Genomic DNA, 26,119 nt, shown 5'->3' with positions numbered 1-26,119 from the left:
AAATCCATACTCTCTTCCCTGTGACAGCCCTTCGAGGATATGAAGACTGCTATCCTATCTTCCCTTAGCCTTCTCTTTTTTAGGCTAAATATACCTAGTTCCTTTAGCTATTCATGATAGGATTTAGCCTCTGAACCACTTCAGCATTCTTTTCTGCATTTTCCAATTTCTCAGCATTCTTCATGTACTGTGGTGACCAGAACTGAACACGGTATTCCAGTGTCTGCATATTGACCAGTGCAGCATGAAACAGTCCCTTCCTATTTCTAAGTTATTTTTCAAAAAGCTAGTTGCAGTGTGCGTGAGGTTGGTTGTGGATTATTCTTTCCAAGTTTACCACTGTTTTTTTTCTGATTGTTTTTGTACATGGTTTTTATTGTTGTTCACCACCCAACAATAAAAATAATATTTTTTTAAAAAAATAGCTGAAGTTAGATAAATGTTCAAAAAGCCTGCTTCTGGAAAATTTCCATGATTTCAGGAAAATTCTCAGGGAATTACATTAAAAGTTATAAACGTATGAAATTGCATGCAAATATTTAATTTGTTAGGAAAAGTTGCAAAATAAAATTGTATTTTTAAAAATAGATCTTTAATTTTTTTTTAAATGATTGGCTGAAATACTGCCCTGCTTACAGTACCTGGAGAATCAATTGATCTGAATTTATAATGATCCACCTATTTCTACTGTATAGGTAAGGATGCCTATGGGAAAGACCTAGATAGCTTCTTTCTTAGATAAAGAAGGCTGTAGGATTTATTTTCCATGAGCATTATTGACTAGAAAATCTTTAGGGAAGAGTTTCATGCACTCTTCATTGCTACTGCAAGTGATGGGGAGGTTTTCCATTTTAAACATAATAGAAGAAAAATCCTGAAAGAGCTTATGTTGATATTGTAAAAATATAATTAATTCATTCCCCAAATTTAATTTTTCAGGGAAATTCTTCATCTTTTCAAAATACTCCTTTTCCCCTGCTTAGGATTACCAGATCTGGGCTGCAAAACTCTAGATGACCATTACATGTCAGTGAAGAGATATAGAATATTCCAACTCTGCTGCCATCTTCTGGTTGTCTGGATTTTTGCAGGATAGAATTGGTGGGTCTGCCCCCTGCCCTCAAATGCTCCAGAAGCCATAATGGTAATGTGTGTGTTATTATATTACTTGTTTACAAGTAAGCATACAGTCTTGTATTTGGCCAACAGGCTAAATGAAAGTGCTTTTAGAATGTAGAAAAAGTACTAATTTAGAACAGCTATCTATAATTTAAGCTGAGCCATGAGAAATTTACAGTGTAATACTATATGTATTGTTCATTACTAACCCCCATCACATTCAGTGGGAATTACTCTCAAGTAAAAGTGTAAGAGATTGGTTATTACTGTTTGATTAAATAGTGCTGTCATCAGAGAGGATGCTAGTGCTGATGATGTTACCTAGTCGGGTAATGAAATGCCTGCAAGCAAAGAACCAAGCTCAGAGAGCACAGTTCAACCCTGAGCTACAGATATTCTCTTCTATTGGAACTGTACAAGTGTGCTGTTGCCTTCCTTATCAATTAATCTACATTTGTAAAAGAAACTCCATGAGAATACATGGACTGCCTTTACGGGGTAGGCAGCAGCAGGCCAAACTGGCTTCCATGCCTGTGATCCCTTCACTAGATCATAAATTAAGGCATGCTATTCTACTAATTTCCATTGTATGAATAGTATTACTGTCAAGGTGTTATCTGCGTATGTTGAAGAGCTAGCTGCTAATTCAGTTTTATATGGAAAGAACTGACAATTTAAACACTGAATTGCTTTACAGCTTTCTGACACTGAAATAGAATTCTGTAGCCATCTCATACCCTTCGTTCTGACTTAGCAGGGTGAAATGCAGGAGAGAACAAGAGAAGAAGAGGAATCATTGACAAAGGAAACTTTAGCCATTTTCAGTGACATGAAGATACGATTCCCAGGGAAAACAAATGAAGAAGCAGATCTAATCATTGAAGATGTAAGTAGCACAGAAGAAAATTGTCACTAAGGCAATGTTTAGTTGCAGGTGGAGGTGATGGTGTAGCCAAAACCTGCTAGCAGTAGTAGCTGCTGTACCATATTTTGCAGTGATAACTGAGTGATAAACAGAATGAGAAAGTGATAGACAAAATATTCTCACAGAAAACTTGCTCAGACAAATCAGAGGTGTTGATTGATTTGATAACAGCATTTTTATCCCACTCATCTGCCAAAATGATTTATATGTAATCGGTAAACAAGGCACATTCTGCCTGCAGGCACACTGTCTAAAAGCATGACATGACTTCCGGTGGGGATATGGTGCACTGAACAGCTGTGCCCTTGGGCTCAGTGGGCAGAACTGACAATGCAGCAGTTTTTTTGGGCTCAGGCAGGTTTTTCCTGAAGCCCAGGAGCATTTTTCCAGAAAAAGGAAAATGCCTGGAATCACCCCATCTGTCCTCCGGTTGGCTGCTTGCATCTAGAAGATCACAAACAGTGTTCACGCTTGACTAGTAAGAGCTAGCCGGGAGGCTGGGACGTCACCATTTCCAAGCCACACACTAAGACCAGCCACCCTATTTCTAAATCACCCAATTTATATTTCTTGTAAGTACGTGTCTTCAGCAAAGGATCGTTACCTTGTTGTGGTGCTGAAGCTTGAGCACCTCAGTGATGCCATAAGCTAAACTGTGAAGGGCCACCCAAGACGGGAACGTCATGACAGAGAGGTCAGACTAAATGCGATCCCTGGGGAAGGTAATGGCAACCCACCCCAGTATTCTTGCCGTGAAAACTAAATGGATCTTGTAAGATGATGCTGTCAAGGTAATGCATGCTATATGCCAGCAAATTTGGAAAACACGAGAATGGCCATCAGATTGGGAAAAAATCAACTTATATCCCCATACCAAAAAAGGGAAACACTAAAGAATGTTCAAACTATCGAACAGTGGCACTCATTTCACATGCCAGTAAGGTAATGCTCAAGATACTGCAAGGTAGACTTCAGCAATTCATGGAGCGAGAATTGCCAGATGTACAAGCTGGGTTTAGAAAAGGCAGAGGAACTAGAGACCAAATTGCCAATATCCACTGGATAATGGAAAAAGCCAGGGAGTTTCAGAAAAACATCTATTTCTGTTTTATTGACTATTCTAAAGCCTTTGACTGTGTGGACCATAACAAATTGTGGCAAGTTCTTAGTGGTACGGGGATACCAAGTCATCTTGTCTGCCTCCTGAAGAATCTGTATAACGACCAAGTAGCAACAGTAAGAACAGACCATGGAACAACGGAGTGGTTTAAGATTGGGAAAGGAGTATGGCAGGGCTGTATACTCTCACCCTACCTATTCAACTTGTATGCAGAACACATCATGCGACATGCTGGGCTTGAGGAATCCAAGGCTGGAGTTAAAATTGCTGGAAGAAACATTAACAATCTCAGATATGCAGATGATACCACTCTGATGGCTGAAAGCAAAAAGGAACTGAGGAGCCTTATGATGAAGGTGAAAGAAGAAAGTGCAAAAGCTGGCTTGCAGCTAAACCTCAAAAAAAACCAAGATTATGGCAACCAGCTTGATTGATAACTGGCAAATAGAGGGAGAAAATGTAGAAGCAGTGAAAGACTTTGTATTTCTAGGTGCGAAGATTACTGCGGATGCTGACTGCAGTCAGGAAATCAGAAGACGCTTAATCCTTGGGAGAAGAGCAATGACAAATCTCGATAAAATAGTTAAGAGCAGAGACATCACACTGACAACAAAGGTCCGCATAGTTAAAGCAATGGTGTTCCCCGTAGTAACATATGGCTGCGAGAGCTGGACCATAAGGAAGGCTGAGAGAAGGAAGAGAGGGTTTCTACAGCAAGGAGAAGCAGGTTCTCTTGGTGCTTAACATAATTTTTGGGATCAATTTTTTTAAAATCTTTTTATGGTTTTGGACTTTGTTTTCCATTCAAATATTAAGGAAGATTGAGAGTAAATAGTTGTCTCCCTGTTATTATTTCTGTACTAAATTTGAAGATATTACCATTTTCCCACACGTTGAATTGGCTGTTTTGAACTTTTAGTTTTCTGCTTCTACTTTCCCTGGGGAACTGTCTGCATATCTCACTTTCACTTGTGTAAATACATTCTGGAATTTTTTCATATCTTTGACTTTCACTGGTTAAGCTTCTAGGGGGTGCCATAATCTACTGTCTGAGACATGGAGGATTTTAAACAGACTTTCTCTGACTTCCACCAAGATTTTAAACAGATTCTTTCTGATTCCTACCAAGTTTTTATGGAAGGCATTCAGGACATTGTGGAAAATATGAGGTCTAAAATGTGTCATCTGGTTGGGGATGTCATGGATGAAATTGAGGAATTTAACAGCGACAGAAATGTCTCTTCGACTTCTGTTGAAGGATGAAAATCAGGTAGTCAAGTTGAAGAAATTAAAGGGAGAGATCGAGTTGCAATAAGTGAAATTTATCTTCTGGTGGAATGTCATGGAAAAGAAGGGGTTATTATATATGGGAGATCTCCTGAAGAGAAGTCAGTGCTTTTGAGAGGGGCAGTTGGGCTGTTCAATTTTTTAAAGAAGAAAGCTCTGTGCGCATTGTGGGGATATGCAAATACTCTGGTTTATTTTGAAGTGGGATAAGAGTTTAAGAATATTTATCTGGATTGCTTTTAGGGTTTGGCTTACTTCATTTATCTTTAACGATTTGGATTAAGATTATTAAGGTATAATAAAAATAATTAATGTCTGGTTTTGGGTTTAATATTAAGATTATTAAAATTGTTGTATTATCAAGTACAATGGCAGACAATTTATATGTTTTTTAGTTTGATCTTTATTATAGTAGACAGGAATGTATAGAACAGTAGGAAGGAAATAACTAAATAAATGTTATCTTTTGGGGGAGGTTTATATATATATTTCTTTTAATACAAGGGGAGGGAGCAACTGTATTTAGTGATTTTTATAATGTGTCAATGGAATGATTTATAGAAATAATGTGATTTTGGTTTAATATAGAGTAAGGGATTGATTATGGTAAATTGTATATCCTTGCTGTTAGAAGTTGGAAGTCACCTCTTTCTGTAATTTAAAAAAAAACTTCTCTTGTGTTTCCACACTTTTTTAGTTTTTTCTCTTTTTTTGGTAGTTTTTTGTTTTTCTGTAGTTTTTATCTTTGCTTGGAACTTAATAAAATTCTTATAAAAAATTAATAAAAACATGACACAAAAGTGGGGTGTGTGTGTAGGAATAAGAAAAAAAGCAGTCTCTGGCACTTATTCATCAAGATAAAGGGTAGTTCTTGCAATGAAAAACTGGAATGGAAGCAGTTCAGGGAGAGGAAAAGCTCCCTGAACCCTGATTTCAGCAAGTTGGCATAGTTCTCTTACCTCTCTGTGCTGAAACCAGGTGAAAGGCTTGTTCTTGTTTTGGTATCAGTGCAACACAAGTGATTCAATCCTGTAAACAGTATAGGTGGAATGACTTGATGAGTTTTTCTAAAGTTAGGAAATAACTGGAGTTTGGAGATGGAAAAGATTATTTTCTCTGGGTCAAATTACTTTCAATATATAGTATGTAACCTGGCTTGTTTTCCTGAGCTGTATAAAACTTTCAGAGGAAATCTAGCTCAGTCATAAATCACATGATGCCTTTATTCATTCCCAGGCATCTCCTAGGGTTGGTGGTTGTTTTTTTTAAAGGCTTTGGTATAAAGTGAAGGATGCAGCCTTTCAGCAAGTCTTAGGATTGATGATACATGGTCCAACCTGAAACCACATCTCCCAAAAAAATGCAAAATGCCTCAGGGTGAACCTGTTCTGAGTGCGAGAACAGACTGTGAGAGTACCTTGGAAGCACTTCAAGCTTGAAATAAGGTTTTTCACTGTGCACAGGGCTGTTCTGATCTCCAAACACTTCAAAAGCAGCCTTTTCTCACTCAAAGCAGTGTTTCGCACTTGAAATGGGGTGTTTGGCATTTGAATAAGGGCATTTCTAATTTGAAATGATTTGCTCTGGAGTGTTTTGCCCATCATTAGTACTGGGTTAGGGTTTGCTTACTCTCAAAATGGCTGCCATGGGCAATCTCAAAACAGCCATTATTGGAAGACAAAGGGGTATGGTTGCTCCCCACCGTCCCCACTAGTCCCTAGGGCGCTTTCTATCACCCCAGCTTGTTTTTAATTTTTTAGACAGGTGGATCTAAGGTCATCACCTGTTTTTATTTCCTAAGAATGCCCTTGGAATCTGTGTGAGGGATAGTAGCATTCTTGGTTTGTTAGTTATTGCTGTTGCTGCTGTTCTTGTTAAAAGTGATCCTAAAGGCTGGCTCTTTGCTTGCAGTAATCAGCTTCCTATTAAATGATAAAATCAGGTGGGGGCACTACACTTCCTGAGCCAATGATAAATTGGTGGTGATAAATTTCCAATAATTGTCAATGGTTCTTTAATGACTGATTGTTCCTGAAAAACTGACATGGACAGTTTCTGCATGTGGAAGCAACAGCTCCATTTCTTCCTTCACCATGTGCAATTGCTTGCAGGGATATTTTACACGAATTCATAGGTAGATAGGTTCATAGTCATGGCTGCTCAACAACACATTTTCCCCCTCATCTGCAACTTTTCTGGCAATTGCTGTGGTTGCATTCCTATCCCCCCCGAGTGTTCTATAAATGTTCCCCACTAGAGTGTTGGCACTACCTTGACAAAGGAGGCTTACATGTTGGGGAAACTACAGAATAAGCTAGAAAGTCAGGTACTAAGAAGTATTCAGAAGATATGGACTATAACTATCAAATTTCCCATTTATTTCATATTTTTGGTAAAGCAGGTTTTGCAGATCAAAAGCTTATGCCACAATCAATTTATTATTCTTTAAGATGCAGCAGAACCCTTTATGTATGTTACGGAGCTACTACATGGGACTGCTTTTCAGTTGGTAATAACTTTTGGAAAGATTAGATCCTAATCCTTATTGGCTTATTGCCAGGATATTGTCTCACTGTTGCCATTGTTGGTATGGGCAGAAAGGCATCTGAATATAATTTTTGTTTGAAGTTTCCACCTGTGGGGGGTGGGGAGGAGAATATGAAACTTCTTTTACTTTTACATATAGAGTATTATAAATAATATTGTTAGTCTTTCAGCAAGCTCTTTTTTAAATAACATATTTGCACCATCTAGTGGCACAACTAGTGTAGTACTTAGTAGAACTATCTACTGTACAGTATTTTAAAAGAACTTTTGTGTTGCAAAGTAGTGCTTTAACATCAGACTTAGTTTTCAAAATTTTGCATACATACATCTGTATACAAAAATGACAGCTGTAAAACAGAACAAATAGGAAATGTGCATTTAGGAACATGTTAGGAAATTTCCATTAGCAGTCTCAACAACAATGGGATAAAAGAACAGCTAATCCTTTTGGATTGCTAACTCCTAAATAGACAGTTTTCAGTTTAGAGAGATATTTAGAAGAAGGATTCCCCCAGGAACTGGCACTTTTCAGTCTGTTTAAAAATGAGTAGTGAGATGGCCAGGTTTTTGGTGATACTAAACTATTCAGAGTAGTAAAATCAAAATGGGATTGCAAAGAGCTCCAAAGGATTGTGTGCATAAGTCTCAAAATGGCAAATGCCTTCAGAGTAAATAATGTAAGTGCAAATTATTGGTATAAATATTTGAAACTTCACACTTACATTATTGGGATATTAAGATATGATGTTCTATTAATGAAGTGTTAACATAGCATGCAGGTGCTCTTAAAAAGGGAAATTCCATGCCTCAAATCATTAGAAAAATGATTTGTAAAAATGTAAAAATAAAACCAGTAATTCAGTGATACCCTTAAAACAATTTGGAAGGTAAGATATAGTTTTGGTTACCAACCCTCAAGGATGACATTGTAGAGTGAAAACAAAACTGAAAAAATTCCAATTAAAATTATTATGGGTTAGAGGAGATCCCCTATGTGGGAAGATACAGTTGAGCTATACAAATTCATGGTAAGAAAATATACGTAAAGAGAAGGGTTTTTTTCTTCCCTTTTTCACTTGGGGTTATCTTTAAAATTAAATGAGAGATTCAAGACTGATAAAAGGAAGTGATTTTTTTTTTACATAATATAGTGAAAGTGTGGAATTTGTGGTTATCAGGTACAGAAATGGCCTTCGGTTTAAATGGTATTTCAAGGATACTAGGCACATGCATGGAGGATCCAGCTATTAATATTGGTGGCTATATACAGAGAGGGCATGTTATGGACCCTGTCCATGAGAGAGTGTCAATTGGCAGGGTCCAGGAGGAGGGCCTTCTCTGCCATAGTTCCTGTCCTTTGGCATAAGCCCCAGAGATAAGACAAGCCCCCACTCTCCTGGCCTTCCGTAAGGGCCTCAAGATATGGCTGTGCCACCTCGCTTGGGGTGGGAGGGGGGATAATTCATCATGGGGGTGGCTGGCACCCTGACGCGGCCTCAGGGAATTTTAACAAGTCTGCAATTTCGCCATCTTGGGTTTATATATTATATTTAATATTTTAGAGTTTTTATTATATTTGTAGATTTATATTTTTATAATGTATTTTTTGATTTATATTCAACTGTTAATTGTTTAAAATCTTTTGTAAACCACCCAGAGTTTTGAGATGGGCGGTATAAAAGTACAACAAACAAACAAACAAACAAATAAATAAATAAAATGTCCTGAATCACAGACAGCCCACCTTAAATGTCAGCTGCTATGGGGCAATAGTAACAGAGGACTCTTGCTTTCCTATGTCTGTGAGTTTCTTGAATGCATGTGAGTGGCCACTGTGTGAACTAGGTGAGCCCTTGGCTTGATCTAGGAAGGTTATGTTTTTTACATTAGGTGGCTCCAACTGCAAGCAGCACCTCGCTGGGATGTATGTGTAACAGTATGATGCACATACAAAAGGGGTGGAGCTTCCATTGCAGGGAGTGATGCTAGTTTTGTCAGACTGACTACTTTGACCTCCTCATGGATGCTACTGCCTTATGGTTAATTTGCAGGCAATTCTCACATATGCACAGTAATGGTTGCAATGTTTTCTCCTGCATAGTGGCTAACGTTTGTTCTCATTAGAGCACACTAGCAGAGAAGCAAATTCAGTTGCATTTGACATGTGACAGTAGAATAAATGAATGAGTGAAAGAATGAGTGTATGTGCATAATTAATTAATTAGAAACTACACCGTTCTCCATTCTAACTTTAATTCTTTGGTCTTTGGTACAGATAATGGATAACTGGAAATACCATAAATCAAAAGTGGCATCATATTGGTTAATAAAGCTAGATTCTGTAAAACAGCGAAAGGTGAGTAGCAAATTCTTGTTTTCACTCTGTTAGCCATGTGAACAACTATATTAGTCATATTTGCTTTGTTAGGACCTACTAATGCTATACCTTTAAATTCAGTAGTCCTCCGTATTTTTAAGAATGAGTAGGAGGCATATATATATTTGCCCATTTAAAAGTATCCTTTAGGATGCTAAATACATAGGTTTAAAGATAAAAGAGGAAACTATGATTTCCATCAGCAAGAGTAGACTATGGTGAGCATCAGACTCATAGACTTCCATTTCTCCAGTCTTTCTCATGCTCACAGTGAGAAATGATGCAGTGCTTTTTCACCACATCATCTGTGCAGATGGCACATTACAGAGTAATGTAATGATAGGAATTGCCACCTAAACAGAGCAAGAGAATTACAATTCCAAAGTAGCAAAATGGTGGAACATGCTATACAGAGAAATGTCTCCATTTTCTTTTTATCCATGGGTTTATCGGTAATCCTAAAAATACAGTGCATTATTTGTAGTGCTAATAAATAGAATATTCAAATAAGAGCAGCCCTAAGAGGAAAAGCATATTTTGTTCAAACCAATAAAGGTAATTTAATAATGAAACCTGTCATCTTGACAAGTGATTTCATCTAAAATGCAAAGTTTTTACATCACCCATCAAGTTCTAGCTAAAGTAACTGCACCATTAGGCTTCTTGTAATTTTCAAAAGCAAGCACATCATTGCACAGCTTTAAGGACTGGATGCACTCCCACAATCTGTTATGCACTCCAAAACAGATTATGCACAATTGCACAATGATCAATTGGCATAAATAATATTCTGGTGCAGTTGTCAGTCTGGATACTTGATTCTTGCGTCAAAGGACATTTTCCCCCTCCATTGCAGAAAAGGTCCAGCTTTGATTACGCAGAAAACTTGCCACCATGAAAAATGTTGGTTAGGGGAAAATGTGTCACATACTTTAATATTGAATCCCAGAACATAGAAGGAATTTTGAATCTACCTCATGTTCTTCTTACTGATTTTCTAATCAGTTTCATTCATATTTAGAAATAAAATCTTGGAAATAGCTCCCTGTTCCCTGCTTTACTTCATCTATCTAACCAACTTACTCATGTATTCCTTACTTACGTTACTTACCTATTCCTAACTCTTTATCACTATACCTATGCTATGTACCTAGGTGCCTATGTTCTAAATTCTAAAAATTCCTATTTACAGTTTTCCCCTTTTTCTTATAGGCAGGCTTGAATTCATTACACCTGCATAAAATAACCGGCTTTGTCAGCGCTGTCCCTGGCTATTCTCCTGACCAGGGATTGTGGGGAACACTCCTGAGCTAGAACCACCTCTTTACCCCTCCTTTATTTACCTTAAATTTGGCTGGTTTTGTCGCTGGCTGGGATTTTAGTATTTCAGCCAAGTACAAGTGGCTGCCAGCCTGAACTGGTGCAGGGACCTCGGCATCTCCTAGGTGTTCACTCTTTGGAAGTGGGAAAGATGTGTTACCAGTATCTGGCAGGCTGTTGGTTGTTGGCATTTCCAGAGGAGGTAGAGTGGCTGTCAGCTTCACTGCTCAACTCAGCTTTCAACTGCTGGGGGATTGGACTCCACCCCTGCTTTTCCCATGGTCTAGTTTGGTCTAGAGGTTAAGGCAACAGGCTAGAAACCAGGAGACGGAGAGTTCTAGTCCCGCCTTAGGCATGGAAGCCAGCTGGGTGACCTTGGGCCAGTCACCCCCCCTCAGCCCAACTCACCTCACAGGGTTGTTGTGGGAAAAATAGGAGGAGGAAGGAATGTTAGGTATGTTCACCGCCTTGAGTTATTTATAAAAATAATAAAGGTGGGATAGAAAATAAATAAATAAATGTCACCTACTGCACACTGCACTTTATCTTGGTGCTTCCTCTTGTTTGCCTGCAAGAGCTAACAGTCTTGGTGTCTCTTCAGTCTCTTGGTGGATGCAGCTATATTCAGGTGCTGGGTGCTAGAGGCATCTTCCTTTTATAGTTAGAACATGGGTGTGGTCCAATTACTCATGCTGCCTTGAAGTCTCCGGGGGGCGGGGATGGGGGGAGATAAAAGGAAGGGAGGACTGATGTGAGGCTATTCTTCTGCACACATCTCTATACCATGTTCCATTGGTATCTCATGGATCATTTCCTTCCACTTTCCTTCTCCAACATCCTTCTCCTACATCCTTCCCAAGCTACTGCCACCTAAACATGCACAAGCATGGGATTTCACCATTCCTACAGTCCCCAGAATTAGGGTGTCAAAAAATAAGGAATATTTGTGCTATTTTATTTCTCCTTACTTTGTAGTTCCCATAGCTGTGCTTCAAACTATTCAATTATTCTCATGCTTGGCTATTCTTAAAACCATCCCAACCTGTATTTTCCTATAGGTGGTTAAAGGGGACCCCCTGAAAAAAACCTACATGTCAGCAGCTTTTTCCCACTGATTTAAGTGATACTCCAGATACATGGGCTAAGTCAGGATGACATACTAGATCATTGTGTAGAAAATGTGTTCACTTGAGAAAAGCATGCCTGATGACTGAGAGGATGAATGTTATCTGAAGTACTATTGACTTTTCAGCTTCTTCTGGCAAGCAGTGGGTTGCGGTAGGCTTCTCTGTATTTAATCCTGATCTTGTTTTTAAGGTTAGGTTTGACACTGACATTGCACCTTAACGTATGTGAGTACACAGTGTGGCCTGGTCTCAAAACCCAGTGCCTTCTGTGGTAGCAAGGGCAAGTGCTTAGGAAGGAAGAAGCAGAAAAGAGAAAGTGGCAGTATAAAATATATCTGCATACAAGTAGTCCTCATTTAACAACCATTCGTTTGGTGATGGTTTGGACTTAAAATGGAGCTGAAAAAACTGGCTTGCGACCGGTCCTCACACTTATGACCATTGCAGTGTCCCTCTGGTCATGTGATCACGATTTGGGCACTTGTTAATGTGATTTGCTTAATGACCACATGATTTGCTTAACGCCCACAGTGATTTGCTTTAATGACCACTGCAAAAAAGGTTGTGAAATCGGGTTGGATTTGCTTAATGACCTTTGCTTAGCAACCAAAAATCCGGTCTGGTTTGTGGTTGTTAAGTGAGGACTACCTGTACATTTTTGCAAGATATTTGTTAAGGAGAGTATACAACAATTGTGACAAATCAAAAATACAAGCCAACACTTGGGTGCATATCCATTTGAAGGATTAGGTTAATGGAAAATTTGTGTCTGTGGCCAGAATGGTTCTGCTGCAAAAATGGTTGGCAGATAAGATAGAGGGGGTTTTGGTAGCCATATCATGTATGGGGGTTGTTATAGAAACTTGTTTCTAAATCTGCTTCCATTGTATTAGATTTGTGATAACTGTTGTGATTATATTAGCTTGACTTGAAGCTGCAATTTGTCGCAAAGCTCAAGGAAGGGTATTTTTTTTAGAATATGCTATCAATAGATTAGATTTGTGAAAGAAGAATTTGCTGTTCTGCAGTTATTCTTACACAATACAGAACATGTCCGCAAAACCATATAATGACTATATACAATACAAAACATGTCTGCAAAAAGAGTATTGGTTTTTGTCCCTGTAAATCTAAATTCAGTTTTCCTGCATTGTGTATAAAATTACCTGTGGTTTCCAGGCATTTGTGCACCCTGGTATGTCCGTCCATCCATTTATCTATACTACTTTGTGTAGAGTTTCTGGTCCAGGCATTCTTAAATACATTTTCTTTAAAACCAGCCTTTATTTTAATTCATAGTCAATTAACCTTAAAGCCACAGAATAGTTTCTGCAATGATCTTATGTTTACATTTTCACATTTGATGCTGAGCGGAACATGTTGGTCCAGTATAAAGTCTATGCATTTCTAACCTTCATTTACAGAAGATTGGAATTGATAAGTTAATTGCAGCAAGAAGTAAGGCTATGACATCTAGTCAACACTGAAAGGAATTGAAATAAAGTAGTTACTGTCCTAAGGCAGAAGGACTTGGTTTCATGTGAACAGTTTTAATTTCTCTTCCAAGGCTGTGTATATATTCCCAGCAGTGAGGTCTGCATCTAAGTGGCCACATGGCCCTTTAATGTGCCTGTCCTATGTCATTTAGTTATAGAAATCAGCCCTTCAGATATTACATTACTGAATGGTAAAGAACAATGCATATCCCAAGAAAGAAGAAATACTTCAAATAGTAGGCTAACCATGGCTGGATCCAGAGGGCAATAAAGTTATGCATTTTGTTTAAATACATAAATAGAAGACAAATTAAAGCTGCCATAAGAATAATTGTGACCTATTTTTTTTTTAAAAAAGGTAACAATAATTTCTCACTATGAACCAGAAGCAGTTGTACATAACAGTCTAGTACAATATTAAACAGGAATGGCATCAGTTTCTATTTAAAATGTCATATTTGCCATGCCAGTACTGCCATAATTTAGTGGCTTCCTATGTAATCAAATGAAAGAAGTCACCCTCAAAACCATCTGCAAGATATTCAGAAAACGATAAGAATTGTAGATGCCTTGTGTTTGAAAACATTTATGTAGAGTTTAACTTGGACATGATTTAGGTAGAAAAATAGTATCAGAATGTTCAAATAGTGTCAGCCTTATAGGAAATCAAGGGTGGCTATTGAAGCACAGAAAGGCCAGGGATTGGCTTTTCTCAGCAGGTTGAATTCGGTATTTGCTTGTGCTTGGAATATCAGTGGCATGAATATTTATTAATCAGGACATTGAAACTGGATCGCTTTAACATCTTTTCCCTTCTCTACTGTATATGTCAAGCAGAGATTTTCTCATTTTGATGTACTATAAAATCCGATTCAAAACATCACCATTATCATGACTAACCTCTGTTTTAAATTGAAACACTGTTCCAGAGTTCATCTCATGACATCAAAGATTTATAGCCAATCAATACTGTGTGTAGCCGTCTTAGGTTGCACACAGGAAGAGTGGGTTTCCTTTGAATTTGGCCTTTATGAGAAAATGCTACATCTCAACCACCATGGTAAATGGATTCAAATTATATAAATCTGGAAGCATCCTGATAGGAGTGCTTTATACTCAAAAAATTAGTTCTGGTTCATGAAAGAGAAAATAAAGTGAACTCAAAAAACGAAGGCTACACAACTTTTTTTGAAGTTGCCTCCTCCTTATTTCCTTTTATATTTTCTTTTGTTGTGGTGGTAGGAGTTTCCATGTGCCTAATAAATAAATAAATAATTTATATTTGTTTTTAAATAATATTTCGATTGCATATATTTGAGGTAACTTGTGACAACAAGCAAGGGGCTAAAAATGTATTTTTTTAAATTAATTCATCCTAGAACCTGTCACATAATTTTCAAGTTACTTTTTCAAGTGTTCCTTAACTTCTATTTATTTTTTCTCAATGTAATCTTTCCTGTAGGTTTTAGACATTGTGAAAGCAAGTATTCGCTCTGTCCTGAAGCATATCTGGAGAATTTCAGATGTTGAATGTTTACATTTGTACCGACTTTTTAACCGTGTGTTTAATCGTCTATTATGGAGCCACGGCCAGGGGCTGTGGAACTGTTTCTGTAATTCAGGGTAAGAGTATACACTCACACTCACACAGACACAGACACTCTGGTGGCTTTCCTTGAATAAAAACAAAGCTCTTTCTCTTTTGTGACTGCCGTGGATTTTGCTTTCCTCATAGTTTATTTAGTAATACTGTTTACTTGCTGAGAGTTTCTCAAGAATATTCATTTCTCTAGTTCTATATTCTGTATTCTTAGTGTTGGGAAGATTGTGGATTCAGGACTTTTTAATCAATATAGACTTGCTTAAAATCATAAGCATACCCCTTTGTGAAGCAGTGGTTTGAACTGAAATTTCACACAAACACATACGCAGGCATTTTGCTGCTTTGCTCACTTGCTCAGCTCTATAGAGGAGTGTTCCCTCAGCATCTGGTGGTCTAAAGACCACAGTCATCCTGGCAGGAGATGATCAGAACTGAAGTTAATCAGACCCAGGAGGCAGAAAGCTGGGGAAAGCTGTTCTAGAGTCAAGAGCAGAAGTAGCTCCCTGTGTCTCCTGAAGTACTTTTTGCTCCTTCCAGAGCCCATTCTGACAATGTTGCTGGATTTCAGGGGAACAGTTGCTGGGGAAAAAGAATACAATTCCCATTCCAAAACTTTCCTTTCCTCAAAAACAATTCTGCCACAGAAACTCTGACCAGTGAGGCTTTTTGAAATACAAAGGCTGAATTATTAATTAGTATTTTCCTATTTCCCACCATCTGCTGGTGAAACAGAAACAGTTCTTTACTGTAAACTAACAAGGTCATACATTAATTCTCTTCGTTCTCTGTGGCTAAATTTCTCATGTAGAGCAGTAAAGATTTCAGATTGTCATTTGTGACAGAAAGCATGAGGTCATGTCTGTTTCCATGTCAACAGGAGCTCTTGGGAGACAATATTCAGTAAAAGCACAGAAGCAGTGACTGCCGATCAGCTCCAGTGTTGCCAACGAATAGTTGAGCTTTGTAAACAGTGCCTGCTAGTGGTTTACAAATACTCGGCTGATGCTAGAGGGTCCATCCCTGGAATGAATCCTGATTGGGATGACACAAGGTATGCATGATGCTGAATTTGACATTTTGTGGTCTGATGTTAAAAGCAATGCAGGGATGCCAGGGTGTGATTATGTATGTGATTATACTGTTGGAGTTTGTTGCACAATCTCAGTTGACACCAAACTAAATTAAAAGTTGAATTTAACTTTTAATGTTTCATCCCAGTGTAGTAACTCCAATCCAGCAGCTTACAGGTATTTAAACTGATTCTTATATATGCAATTCCTAGTTTCTGATTGTTGCCTATAAATTTTAGTGCAGAAGTATAGTCACTTTCTCCCTTTAGTTTTCCAGAACTTAGTGATGCAAAATATCTGAGGGGCACCAAGTTGGTGCATGTTAATGTAATGGAAGTGAATCCCATGCATTGAATAGATTGGCATAGGATTGATGAACATCTATACAAAGCCACCTTTTTGGGGGGTGGGGGTGGGCTTTTTAATAAGTAGAGCAAGAAATGTATTAGAATTTCTTCCAGTTTTGAGTTCCTGTAAACCAAAATGATTATCCTTCTTTCATTTCAACCAGAATAATTTCTGAAAAGCTGTTACTTAATGGTGAATGATCTAGAAATCTTTGACAAAGGTTTCTTCAGTTAGTAATAGCATTCAGAATAATTTTTCCATCAGCCTCCCAATTCAGTTTTGAATGCTATGCAGTCGTAGAAAGTACTTTTGGTACACATGCTATGCTCAAGACATTTTGGTTGCTAGATTAGCCTTATGGATATTGATGTCCAGGGCATAGTCAAAGAGATGTAAGGTCGTATTGCAATTCTAAAAAAACAATAAACTTTACAAAATGGATCCTTAGGCTAACATTTCATTATATTTGCCTAATTCTCTGAATACAACATCAGGTTTGCATCCTGAAGTAATTTTTAAATGAATGTCTGGGCAAATTAATAATAATAAACCCGCCGAGAGCTTCATCTATGGAGATTTTGATTTAACTTATAGATTTGTTGCTATACATTGTAATAACAGCCATAGGTTTTATCCCAGCTGTGGTTTATCCTTCCATTTATTTCTGGACTGATACCTGGCCATTGCTCATAATGACTGAGAATGATGGAACTTATAGGCCATACCTACACCTGCTGTATATTGAGTAGCTGAGAATTAGAAGAGTATCATGATAAACTTATGCATACCAAATTACCCATGGTACTTACAAGAAATCAAAAGCATTTCCCCCAAAATGTCTAACAAGCCATTGCTGGAAATGATTCTAGGCTAGATGGAACATTATTTTAATTCAACAGGCCTTTCAAAAAGAAGCAAAATTAAGGATAGGCATTATTTTCTTAGAAATGTAAACCCAGCCAGGTATATCACCACTGCTTATGGAATTTCCTTATCATTGAACCACAGTGATCAGGATGTGGCACATCTTAGACATAGCTATGATATAGAATGATCTCATTGCTCTGAAGCTGACTTACTTCATTCTGAAATAATTCTATTTGTGGTGAATGCTTGGGATACATCCCCAAAATTCAACATGTTAGTGATCTTGCCTGCCTTACTCCATTACGTTGGAACATGTATATGACAAAAATTGAAATACATTTCCAGAGGGTAGCCTCGGCATAAAGTTTTTTTTTAAAAATATGATGTTCGTCTAATTTTTAAGGTGGCAACCTTGGATTGGAGAAATCCAGGTGCAAGTCTCCATCAGACTAAGAACTTTGGGCCAGGCATTTTTTCTTAGCTCTTTAGTTTTACAGGCCTATGGTGGAGGAGGTGGAGGGATAGAAAGAAGGGAGACTCCATGTTAACCAATCAAAGCTTCTAGGAGAAGGGTGGGATATAAATGTAACAGAGATATGCAAAAAGTTTCTTCCAACTCTTTTGAGCCCAAATCATTTCAAAAATCTCCGAAATCTCCTGTTCAATATACTGGTGTAGGCTTTCAGCCTGTTTAATGTTCAAAAGGGCATTTTAAATTCTACACAGTTCAGATTCAGAGAGTTTCTCATATCTTTTTAATGTAGTAAGACTAATGCCCAAATAATCACGCAGTAGCCCTTGTCATAAAAAAAGCTAGTTTCAACCAGTTTGACAACTCTGAGAAAGAGAACGATGATTCCTGACGGGTGTCCCTAGGGCTGAGAATTTCATGATGTTGCAGTAAATCCACCCCCTTCTAAAGATCCACTCTGACTTCTTTTTGTTATAACTAGCCTTTCTTGGAAATGCTCCAGTCCTTAATTTCCAGTTCTGAAGTGTTTAATTTCTTTCCAGCAGTTAACCAACAGTCATTTGGTCATCAGCATTGCCTTTGGAAAGAATTGAAATGTCCACTCTCCATTTCTAAGATCATATGAAATTGCCATCAGAGTGCTCCTTTTTTTCCTGAGGAAAGTACATAGTCTTCTTGATGCCCTTGCCAAACCTGCCTTTCAAATAAGATAAGGGATGGCTCAAATCCTTTGAATTCGTGTTTCTGTCTCCTTTTCCATACACAACATAGTTCCACAGAAAATTGCCACCTCAGTTTGAGTAATTTGAAATAATCAGAACCAGATTTTGATGGGGAAACATCTCAAAGATGAACCAAACTGCTGAGAAGCATCGTCATTCAGGGCCAGCATCTTCAGTTAAGAAGACCTCAGTAGCAAGGCTGGAAAAAGTCCTTGCCTGAGAAGCTGGAGAGCTGCTATAAGGTAGGGTTGTAGTCCAACGTATCTGGAAGGCACCATTTATTTATCTGTTAGATTTATAGATCTACCTTTTCTCTAGGAGTTCATGGCAGCTACATGGACTCTCCCTTCTTTTTATCCTCACAACAGCAATCCCAATGAGGTAGGTTAGGTTGAGAGGGAATGACTGGCCCATTGCCACCCAGTGAGTTTCCAGGGCTAAATGTAGACTTGAGCCTGGGTCTTTCCAGTCCTCATTTGATGCCTTAATGACAGTACCACACTGGCTTATAATGGTTTTCATAACTTTTATTTGTAAGCCGCCCAGAGTCACTTTTATAGTGAGGTGGGTGGTATATAAATTAAATAAATAAAATCCTAGCCCAACGCTTGGGGGAAGAGCCAGGTCTTCACAGCCCTCCAGAAGGCTAAAAGGGTAGGGATCCCTCTGAACTTTGGTGGGAGGCTGTTCCAAAGGACTGGGGCAGCCACCAAGAAGGCATGCCTCTGAGGTCCCATCAGATGACAACATTTAATGGAGAGGATCTGGAGCATACCCACCCTATCTAACCTAGTAGGATAGGAAAATACCCCCAGGGAGAGGCAGTCCCACAATTAATCTGGACCTGTGCCATGTTGGGTTTTAAGGTGATAACCAGCACCTTGAATTGCACCCAGAAAGCAAATGGAAGCCAGTGCAGCTCATGCAGCAGTGGTGTTACTTGGGTGAAGTGTAGGGCACCCAAAACTGTGCATGCTGCTGCATTCTGGACCAGTTGTAGCTTTTGGATGGTCTTCAAGAGCAGCCCCATGTAAAGCACATTGCAGTAATCCAAATGGGAGGTTACTAAGGCATGGTTGACCGTGAGAAAGGCCTCCCATTTGGATTACTGCGGTGCATTTTACACATTAGCAAAGGCAAACTTAATTTTGCAAGTGATCATATGCATATTTAAAAGAGATCAGTAGCTGCAGCTTCTGGACAGAATCTGTACAGTAATGCATTACACGTGTTTAGTAGATGCTTCTTTGGAGGGGCAGAACGTGTATAGAGTAGTGTCCATATGGAATTAGTTCTACTAATCTGGATGGAAGTTCAACCTGTGATTGAGCCAGCGATTTTTTATTTTAAAAGTGCTGAGATGGAGATTATGTCTAGCACTCTTGGTTTGTTAATTTAGGAGCACAAAGGCTTGAAGGAGGCATTTTTAATTCCTTTGTTAACCACCACCTTTGATTTCTGTAGCTTGCATATATTTACTTGGTAGGATTTGCTGAAAGCAGAGTACTTTTTTTTTTTTAAGTGCTCTAGAGTTGAAGCAATAGGTGATGATGTTCAGTTCTTTGGCATCATTGTCTTACTAGGTACTCAGAGCCACTGGCGTCATGTAACTTGAAGCCAAATGTAAAAAGCATTTGGTAGGGCAGACAGTTCCAACAAAACAAAACATGCGTGGCTAACAGTTTATCCTTATTCAGTGTTGATCTAACGTTAATCAACTTTGACCAAAGATCATTCTTGCTCTTCATGATTTACATTACAGGGAGTTATTTGAATGCAGCTTGTATATTCACATTGAGTCAGACTTACACAGTTCAGCTAACCACTATCTGTTGGCAAAATGTCCAGGAATATCTCTTCATTTCTGAGTGATAAAATGCCATAGTAAAGACTTTATCATTAAGAAATGTCTTTAAAATACTCCACTCCTTCTCTATCTCTTCCTTTGCCCTTTACAAAAAGCTCCTTTTCCCACTTTTTTGTATAATTTATTTTTTTTTCCCATGAACCTTCAAAACCTGTAATTAATGTGTCCTTTCTACCGGCTGTGGACATATTTAATGATCTTTGCATGCAGCCTTAGGCATGAACTCTGCCATTTTACACACTTCATTGGATTTGGTCTGGGAGGAAGGAAACCTGAAATACAGACATCATTCCATTAAAGCAGGTCTTTGTTTGCAGTTACAAAAGGGAAGCCTTTCATAACAACAACCTGACTTTAGCATATGCAGTCACGGCATTTAATCATTGTGACTGTTACTGCATGGTGCATAGAATTCATCAACTAATGATGTAACATTTTCTAAACAGTGTGCTTTATTATGTGCACTAGTTCTAGCATAAGCATTACTCGTAACGTAGCTTCTGCTTAGGGTAGGTGTTATTTTTATGCATTTTTTGAGCATTTATCTAATACCTGCAAGTAATTATAGTATGTTAGTAATGGGAAATAAATTAAAGGGTGATTATTAGACAATTTATGATAAATTATTGTTTGTAGGTTTTTATTCAAGTTCTACTTCTGCTGGTATTGCCTGTGATTTAAGCAAATAAATCAGAGAGTCATTGATGAATGGCGAATTAGCAATTTGCTAAAATCTTGATAATGAGATGGTGGTTATATCACAACTTCATTAAATAACAGTCTGGTTTAGTCTGGTATAGCAAAATTTGGTATGATGCTTCTGGGTCAGGGCTTGTTCAGGCTTGTGCATATATCAACAGATGTCATGCGCTGCCTATCTCTGAATAACGTTCAGACACTGGTTTGCGAATCAGGCTCTGGTTTATTGCAGGGCAGGTACAGCGTTGGTAGAAAAAAGCTGAGAGTGACAGGAGCGCGCCGGTGCGGGGTTTAAATACCCCGCGCCGGTCAGCGCCCCCTCGCTCACGGTCACGTCACCCCCCTTTTGTCCCATGCGTTGCCCTGCCGGTGGGTGAGGGTTTCCGGGATCGCCCATCATCAGGTTTCCATTCCTCTGCTGATTGCTTTCAGCTGGGCGATCCCCGTTGTATTGCCGCTGATGGTTTGGGTGGCTCCGTGATTCATTTGGCTATTGTTTGTTGGCCGTTAGTCGTTGTAGGTTGATGGCTACTTAACTTGTACCCCTTCACCTATTTCCTTGTCATTGTCATGTGTGCCATTGCGCTGATGACTTTAGCTCAACGGCACTCATGACAACAGAGCAACACAAAACAATTTACCCCTTAATTCTATGTCCTCCCTCACACTGACCCTGTCATAATTTTGGATAAGCAGTATAAAGGCCACATAGAACATGCTTGTCTTTTTAAAAGAAAATACAAGGAACAGTAGAGTGGAAAAGCTTTTAAGGTAGAAAGTATTTTTCTTAAGTGGCTCATGTTCCACTTGCTTTTAAGTCTTAAAGTTCTGTAGGCATGTGATGGGTGAGGAAGGGAAGTGTTACGTTCTGATTCACACATTTCCAGTATGTGCATATATAAATGGTAGTACCACATTGTATGTATGAAGTATAACAGTGTGCTAGGCATAAAATGTTTTCCACAGAAATCATAATGCCTGGCCTGAGCACTGGGGAGAAACATGAATTCCAGATAATATCTGGAAATAACGTATCTGAATTCATTTCAAAGAAGAAGTTAGAATTGCTTGATGTACTTCCAAAGGCAGTATTTATCAACTTTTAATGTTGAAACTACCCAATTTAAAAAACATTTCCAGAATACAGAATTTATGTAAAAGGGTAACGTGATTTACTGAGTAAGCCTTAATATTACAGCATTGTGAAGAATCTTCCTTGGCATTTCCCACAGAAGGGAGGGAAGTGGGTTGGGCATGGGTTGGCCTAGCCAATGGATAGATTCGCTGGTGTGTGTTTGGCCAATTTTAAAAAAGGGGCAAATGATGTTATTATCAAAGGAAAGTATAGACATTATGTTGTTCTATACTGAATAAAAGCTTTATCCCTTGGTTTTTAAAAGATCTGTTCTAGATCTTACAAAAGAGTGTCTCTCTCTTTTCTGTTCCCTGCTCCAAAGGAAAATGACTTGCACTTTCCACTTTCACTTCTAAATTTCTTCTTGACCTGTTCCAGTCTGATTCTTGCTCATCATCCTAAGCAACTGAAAGATACATCTGTTGAAAAGAACTATGCGTACAATCTTCTTAGGCCTATATCTGTTTGAAAGCAGTGCAGAGGAATGCCCAGGGAAGTCCTGTTATACATTTAAGGAAGTGAATATGGCAGGAAGTAAAGTTATGTGAATCCCTCTGTCTCTGTCTTCTGCCTCATAACAGGCTAATCCTCAAAGTATAGAGAGTTTTCTCAAATATGATAAGTTTCTCCCCTTTTTGTATTTTTAAGTAACATAGAGATGTATTGGAACATGTTCGTTACAGCACTGTATACCAAACTATGTGTTTACAAAGACTTAAGCTGAAATTATAAAACTGACCATCAGTACTTTGAAACTCAAATACAGAGCTTTGAAATATAAACTTTACATTAAATAAATATACTGTAAAATATCTTAAGTTCTGTCCATTGCAATGTTGCTGAAAATATTTGGTTCTGCTTTACTCTTCAATGATTTTCTCATCAAATGCAACAAGTGCAGAATTTGGGACACATCCCATAGAAAGGTAGGCATGTCAGAATCCAGTTGAAATCAATGGCATTTTAACATTTAACTGTTCTCTTCTATACACTGACTGAGGGCTTTTTCACATGCTAATTCTCCTAGGAAACAGGAGGATTGCCAGATTTGTACATAATGATAAACCTAGCTTATTAAACTACAATTTAAGCAAGCAGCATGGCAGCTGATGTTGCTTCAGTTTTTCCTTGCCTCAGGAATGGCTAAAAACACTTGCATTCTATTTCTTTTCAACTGGTGTGCATCAAACATAGAAACATGATGAATTTCTGCATATTACTCTTAATTAATGTATAATGGTCATCACCTATTCATGAATAAGAGCACCAAAATTGCTTCCATTTTGAGATAGGAAATACTGAGAACTGTAGTAATGTAAATGTAAGCCCTAAAATAAGTTTCCTTAAGAAAATTCTTAAACTGTCCCATGAATTCACAGACAATCTTATCCACACCCATTTTGAATCATTATTATACCCCTGTGTCCCCTGGCTATTCTCCCCAGCCCCTCAGTATTAATTGTGGCTGCTAGTCATCAAAAGACTGTCAACCCTTGAGGTAGAACTTCCATTATCCTTGATCACTGGCCATGCTGACTGGGTTTGATAGAGTTGAAGACCAACAATATCTGGAAGGTCACAAGTTACACATCCTAATGTAGACACACTGAAGTGTATATCTCTAGTTTGCAATCTTCTCATACAAAAGGGTTTATTGAAATTTGTGTGGGGTGATGGTAGCATTTTGTTAAAACATTGTTTTAGTGTGTGTGTGTGCGCGCACACGCGTATTTACATTGGTACATGAAGATTAAATGTTGTAATGAATATATTCTGCAAAATAAACAAATACAGAAAATATAACTAAATGTGAGGAATGCCAAAACTTGAAGTATGAAAAATAGAGCAAAAACATGGCATATTTCTCATATATATTCAAAGTTTCATTATGGATCAGCTTCTTTCTGCAACATCACAAATAAGCATTTGTCCTGCTGGTTGTGTTTGAAAACTGTGAATGGAACACAACTTAACAATGGGAACAAAAGCCTACATTGCAGAGATTGTGAGATTGTAATTTGGATGAGATAGAAAAAGTATGGTAGGAAAGATTGAATCATCTTTTTTATAAATGCTATTTTGACAATGTTCTGAGTGGAATATAACCAGCTTGCCAATCATATTATTCAAATGTATGTTTGGAAAATTTTAACATATTGCCTTAAAACCTGCTAGGTTTTCTTTGCATTGCCAATTGCAGTATCAGTAAAATTATACCTTTCTTATGGCAAGGTAATAAAGGTATTATTATATAATGGTTGGTCATATTATGATGGAATCACACAAATGACTGTTCCCTCTTTCTTATAGATTATTTATTTATGAATGCTTGTTTAGCTGAAGGGTTGAATTATTTTGCCTTTGTCTTAAACCTTATCTGTTGAATTCTTACGCCTTTGTCTTAAACCCTCTTACAGGTATTTGCTACCAGGACCGTTGCAATTCATCATGAAACCCTCCACCGGTTTTGGGTGTAGCTCATCTGGAATGACTCGCTCGGTTTTGTTTACATCAAGCTATGACCACTCATGAAACTAAAGGGAATGTTATATGAATGGGCAATTTGCTTTATTTTTCTCCTCAATTATAAATGTGTGATGGAACTGAACTTAGATACTGTTATATATTTATTACCGTATATAAAATGTAGCTCAAAAATCTGCTGTAAACACATAACCTTTCTCAGAATATAATAAACCTTATTAAACTGTTTACAGAGGTATGTGAATGTCCACATTTGCTAGATGACTAAATACTTTGTACTAAAAATGATACTTTTGCTGCAGAGGCACAGAGGGTGCAGTCCTATACTGAAGATCTCTCAGCTGAGGGGCTTTAGACTTTAGTGGAAGCCCCGCTGTCTGGTGAAATACCAGTTATGTTGCCATCTTAACTCATGCGCTAGTAGAACTCTCTGCAGGCAGAGGTGTTCTCTCAGTGAAGATACCTTTACTGAAAGGCTAGAGCATAGCAGAGATGTGAGTTGAACAGAGGAGAACCAACCTTTGGCATATCCCATACTACTATGATCTGTGGCTGTGTTCCCACAGGAGGTGCAGTTTTACCTTAGGTCCAGATCTGGTGTATTTTCTGTCCCATTTTGCTTACTGGGAGAGGGGAGATCCATGAGTGCATCAGTCGTCTTGCCTGCATTGCCAATACGTGGGACATATTGTGGCTCAGCACCCAATTATAGCAAATCATCACCATATATAAAATCACAGTCAGTATATTATCCACCACCCTGATGAAAATGTGCATAGCAAGAGGGGCTATATTTGGTCTCATAATGCACATGTTTCAGAGGCTATAAGACTGCACTTTGGGGAACAAGAAGAAAGATCATTATGCAGAAGAGCACATTATGAAATTCTCATAGAGCAGATTGCTAACACTTCTTTGCCTAGAACCCTAACTGGCACTTCGCTTTGAGACATTAGACATAATGTCAACAATAAACTTTGTTTGTGTGACTGGGGGATGGCAGGACAGAGTTCCCCATTTAAGGAAGTGAGGGAAGAAGACTACAAAGTATAATTGCTCTGGTTGATCCCACTCATCTAAGGCAAAACGGGCAAGGATGTCTACAGCAGGAACAGGAAGAGTTGGTTAGCCACCAGCTTACTAAAAAGAGAAGTTAGTACATGATTGCCGACACTCCCTCCCTGGAATGTTTCAAAGCCCCAGAGCAACACAGTTAATGGGAATACTGCACCGACAGCCAAGAGAATTGGGAACATAGCCACAGAGAAGCCAGCGTCCCAGGGAAAAACCCATTTCAATTTAGAGTGAGGGGAAAGGATCAGAAAATGGTTGTCTATATGGCCAGACTATTTTGAACGTTCTAACCCTAATTTATACTTGTCCACTTTGTGGTGTAGCAGACAGCTTACGGGGACCGTTCTACTGGTCTCATAGCTACAGGACTCCATTCTCAGCATTATCTGAGTATAGGATTGCTTTGCCCAAAAAAACTGACCTTGCAGGACCTATTACAATTTTAGATTATTTTATAGGC

The 26,119-nt window shown here is 38.3% G+C and overlaps 1 protein-coding gene across 1 annotated transcript in view; it reads left to right on the top strand.

Annotated features, from left to right (window-relative positions):
• The window catches only part of TTLL7 (tubulin tyrosine ligase like 7), a 64,234-nt gene extending 38,363 nt beyond the window's left edge, over window positions 1-25,871 (top strand). Inside the window, exons 16-20 of the mRNA XM_063298185.1 lie at window positions 1,877-2,005; window positions 9,274-9,354; window positions 14,781-14,941; window positions 15,799-15,972; window positions 24,519-25,871. Coding sequence (XP_063154255.1) covers window positions 1,877-2,005; window positions 9,274-9,354; window positions 14,781-14,941; window positions 15,799-15,972; window positions 24,519-24,633 — 660 coding nt within the window. The 3' untranslated portion in view covers window positions 24,634-25,871. The remainder of the gene's footprint in view (window positions 1-1,876; window positions 2,006-9,273; window positions 9,355-14,780; window positions 14,942-15,798; window positions 15,973-24,518) is intronic.
• The last annotated feature ends 248 nt before the right edge of the window (window positions 25,872-26,119 follow it).

The sequence above is a fragment of the Candoia aspera genome, chromosome 3 (assembly GCF_035149785.1).
Source record: "Candoia aspera isolate rCanAsp1 chromosome 3, rCanAsp1.hap2, whole genome shotgun sequence".
Classification (NCBI taxonomy): domain Eukaryota; kingdom Metazoa; phylum Chordata; class Lepidosauria; order Squamata; family Boidae; genus Candoia; species Candoia aspera.
Note: the sequence above shows the minus strand (reverse complement) of the source record. Positions and strands in the feature narration are given on the sequence as shown.